This window comes from Homarus americanus, unplaced genomic scaffold, assembly GCF_018991925.1.
Source record: "Homarus americanus isolate GMGI-L3 unplaced genomic scaffold, GMGI_Hamer_2.0 scaffold42468, whole genome shotgun sequence".
NCBI classification, from domain to species: domain Eukaryota; kingdom Metazoa; phylum Arthropoda; class Malacostraca; order Decapoda; family Nephropidae; genus Homarus; species Homarus americanus.
The window spans coordinates 5,542-10,543 of record NW_024729086.1 but is presented as its reverse complement, the minus strand read 5'-3'; the positions used below and the strand labels follow the sequence as shown (position 1 = coordinate 10,543).

The window sequence follows — 5,002 nt, the reverse complement described above, 5'->3', positions numbered from 1 at the left end:
TTTATAATTAAAATAAGACAAATTGTCAATCTTCCAGAGCCACAGCTAAACACCTCAGTTTAATATTGACCTCCACCTCACACTGGCTCACACTCCAACAGAGTAACACCTGTGATGAAACAACATTATCAGGGAAAAGATCAAAATATTTACATACACTAGACCACTTTAGGTATATATATATATATATATATATATATATATATATATATATATATATATATATATATATATATATATATATATATATATATATATATATATATATATATATATATATATATTATTATTATTAGGGTGGTCCAAAATATCACATATTTGTATACGTTTTTCTCCACAAGGTTTATTTTTGTCCATTAGGTACAAATGCATCCCAGAAAAAAAATTGGATCATTTAAAGCATATTTAGAGGTCAATCAATGTCCTCTTTTTTTCCATTTAGTACGTAATAAGGATTTTCAGGGCTAGATAAACACATTATAAACACATTGTCTTTATTCAGCAAAATACAATTATAAGTTTTACAAATTACAAACTAAATAACTCTAGAACACCAATACATTCTTTATTTGTATCCCTTCATCATAGCAGCTTTGCTTGCCGTTGGTAACTTCTTGCGATGAGCTGCAACAACCTGTAAAAGTACTTTTTTGGTCCTCATTTTGCGTTATAGACTCATTATAACGCTCTATGAGAAGCAATTCCCTCTCTGCGCTGTCATTCACCACCTTCATATTTATCGCACGATCTCTCATTGTGATAAACACTTCATCGTCTTTCCATGTTTTGGGATCCTTACTCAAGAACAGTTGTGCTCTTTCTTTGCCATCTAGTGTAAGAACATCAAAAATATCTAATGTACGCTCAGTAACAAATGAGGCCACATTACTGATAGGAGTTTCATCAGATAGGACAATACGCCTTGAAAAGTCCTGTTTCTTTGGGCACTGGAAGTTTTGTACCATATTCTTCTTGGTTTCAGTATCGATCCTGTCATCAAATAAGCTTAGACCGATAAGATGTTCTGATAGATACCAGAGATGTCGGCTAATTGCTGCTTGTGCTGCGTGCAACTTTCTCATGAGGATATTCCTTTAAAACCTTCATTAGCTGCAAATCATTGAATGGAGCTCGAACAGCCATTGGTGCTTCATGCCAGAATCTCACATACATTATGCTCACAAACAAAGCCAGTTGTGTGATATTGTTTTTCTTCCGTGTTGATAATGTGAATTGATGTTTGAACAGATAGATTTTGAGAGCATAGATTCCTTTTGCCATCCATCTTGCATGGTGTGTAGGACCAGGAACTCGAAGAAACCTTACTACTTGGCAGTCCACCAAGAAACAAAGAGCTAGTTCTAGAAACTCCCTATAATCATCTCGTGGCTGATTATCCTGCAGGGCTACTGGCAAATATTCAAGCAACTCCTTCCTTAGAATTTGAAGCATTGGGTCCTCAAACATGCTTTCTGGTGCTGGAATGAAGTCATTGAGCGAAATGGACCTCCACTGCTTTTTGAAGCGCTTAAACAGAATAGTCTCAGGACTTCCAGTTGACCCACAGATCAAACTGAAGACATCGCTTAGCATAATTTCTAGCACATGGTGTCTGCATGCTATCAAACAAGTTCCTGTTCAGTTCATCTTCAATGCGGACACATGCTCACGATGTAATCCTGTATTGGAAGCAGTAGTATCAAATACAAGTCCTTTAACCAATTTCTCAACATTCCATGATTTAATTGCTTCAAACATGCTTCGGCCTGTGCCTCCAGTTTCTCTCTCTTTTTGGGTACTCCTAGCAGCTTCTCTTGTCCATTAAATGCCATGACACAAGATGGAAACCTGCATAATATACTATTTAGATTGATAATGAAATAATTGTAGAACTGATGAGATATAAATGAAATAAGTAACTTCATCTGATTAATGGTAACCCTTGTCTGTGTTTCCTGTTTCAACCTGTCATTGTCAGTCCCTATGACTCAATACTTGACTCTTTGCCCTTTCCAAATAGGCAACTAGGCTATATACATTGAAATATACCCAATATAATGTGTTGTGTATATTAAGACTGTATCATGCGGACAAGAAAATTCAGTCACTACAAGTATAATATGCAAAATGGATTGACCTCTAAATGTTAATGAATATGGATAAAATTTTACAGACCTTATCTATGAACCAAATGGACAATTTTAAGGCTTTTGGAGGCAATATATTACTACTTATATTTTTTACCATATAGTTTTGGACCACCTAATATATATATATATATATATATATATATATATATATATATATATATATATATATATATATATATATATATATATATATATATATATATTATGTAAACTTATCATATAAGTTTACAATTGGTTCAACCTGCATATAGACAATGTAGGTATACAGTTCATTATGTATATAGCTAATACAGGTATACAGTTCACCATGTATATAGACAATACTGTATAGGTATACAGTTCAGTATATTGTATTAGCCTCTGTCACATTAATATTATATAAATATGAGCTAAGGAAATATATTCATTATATACATTCTATCACCCAGACTATTGAGCATACAGCTACATAAGGATTTGTTCTGTCACACCTCCTAAGGTGTACAGCCCATAAACATTTGTTCTGTAACACTTCTAGGGTGTACAGCACCTTCGAATCGTACTCCTAGAAAACGACATGTCTGCAATATCGTGTCCAAGAGCTTGTGCTACAGCCCCAGCTACAAACACAGCATTTCTGTCTGATAAATTGGTACGGTCCATGGCTTCAATGACTACTGGTGACTTGATAATATCAGTTTTTCTAGAACGCTTCAAAGGAGGTGCTCCAGACGAAGATGGAATAGGAGCTGATGGCTGATACTCTTCTTCTGATGATGACGATGAAGAAGAAGGATCGTAGTGGAAAGCTTGTCCTGTTTTATTAAATTCTTCCCTTGCTTCATATCTAGCCTTTGCCATGGACTCTTTTTCCTTTCTCTGTTGCCTCCTGGTTTCAAGTGAAGCTAATTCTTTATCAATACTAGCCATGCTACATGACTGAACACTTTCCCGCTGCATAGTGAGGAATTTCTTGTCCTCCAAATTAACCATTGTCATCATTGCATCTTTCGTGGCAATATCAAATAGCTTCTCAATATCAGCTTGGAACACTTGTTCTTTCATTATGTCACTCTCACGCTGTCTATTCCGGTTAACTTTGAGCATCTGGTACTGATGATATAACTTTGAAAGCTTACGGGCACAAGAATCTACCCGTTGTGTTGGGATATGAGCATGATCCCAAACTTCCTTAACTTTCAGACATGCTTTGTTTAAACTCACGGTAATGGTTTGTGCCTCATTTATGTGAAAATGTTGCACCATTAGTAGGGCATCTTTACTTGTAGGCAGCCTTGACATGGATAAACTTCCTGATGAATTGCCCAGGAGCCTGAACCTCGGATGTGATCTCGTTGTAGCCATTGTACCTGAGCGAGAAAGAGAGAGTTAGCTGATTAATTATCTCGCACAAATGAAAGAAACTTTAAAATACTCATTACCAATACACAAACAAAGAAAATGAAACAAGGCTAATATCATTGGCAGGAAAATCCAATAGCTGCCATCTGTGAACATGATCATCCACTCAAGTGTACTGATACTCTACATATGAAATATATATAGAAAATTTGTAGGAACAAACAAAAGGATATGGATATGTTTTTCTTACACTTATGATTGTAAAATAAGTGTTTCTTGAATTTAAAACTATGGAATGTTTACTATGGAATGCTTCATTTACAGCACAAATGATTCAGTTGTAACCCATAGCAACCAAACAAACATTTGTAAACAAATATACAAGATCAATAACAAGAAAATGATATTGATAAAAAAAGAAAATACCCTATATTCAATAGTACATAGTATTGGTGACAATCTACTAACTCATTATTTACAAATATATATACCATAAATGAAAACAAAAAGAACCAATAACATAATGTTAGACTTTGCAAATACACACCTTCTCCTGCAGAGGTTGTAACTCAACTGAGGAGCTGCCAAAGTGGCTCAGACCTGCGCACTCACTGGAACCAGATCAGTGTTGCCAACATCCTTACAAAATCTGTAACTAAGTCTAATTATTTCTCACAGGTAATAATTGCCTGCCATTCATATGCCATGACACAAGATGGAAACCTGCATAATATACTATTTAGATTGATAATTAAATAATTGTAGAACTGATGAGATATAAATGAAATAAGTAACTTCATCTGATTAATGGTAACCCTTGTCTGTGTTTCCTGTTTCAACCTGTCATTGTCAGTCCCTATGACTCAATACTTGACTCTTTGCCCTTTCCAAATAGGCAACTAGGCTATATACATTGAAATATACCCAATATAATGTGTTGTGTATATTAAGACTGTATCATGCGGACAAGAAAATTCAGTCCTACACTACAAGTATAATATGCAAAATGGATTGACCTCTAAATGTTAATGAATATGGATAAAATTTTACAGACCTTATCTATGAACCAAATGGACAATTTTAAGGCTTGTGGAGGCAATATATTACTACTTATATTTTTTACCATATAGTTTTGGACCACCCTAATATATATATATATATATATATATATATATATATATATATATATATATATATATATATATATATATATATATATATATATATATATATATATATATATATATATATAACGAGGAGGAGAACCAGGGAACATACAAACATCTTGACTAAGTTGGGTTTCTTTTAATCACTAACGTTTCAGAAAAAATCTTTGTCCATCATCAGAGCCAAGAAAACAAAAAGTTTTGAAAAGTTTTAAAATACAGGAATACAAGTAATATACAATAAAAACATAACATTATACGAAAATTTACCTTCGATAAAATTTAAAAAAAGATCAATCCAATTTAAAACCTACAAAAATGACGAGAGACCTACATACAAAGCTA

The 5,002-nt window shown here is 33.6% G+C and overlaps 1 protein-coding gene across 1 annotated transcript; it reads right to left on the bottom strand.

Moving 5' to 3' along the window:
* Positions 1-1,329: 1,329 nt before the first annotated feature.
* LOC121866302 lies at positions 1,330-4,245 on the bottom strand (the record flags this gene model as incomplete). Its single annotated transcript, XM_042365909.1, has 4 exons — positions 4,039-4,245; positions 2,680-3,499; positions 1,757-1,848; positions 1,330-1,619 (listed from the first exon to the last, which is right to left on the bottom strand). Coding segments are annotated over exons 2-4 (1,197 nt in total), but the record flags the coding sequence as incomplete, so codon positions are not given.
* Between the last annotated feature and the right edge of the window lie 757 nt (positions 4,246-5,002).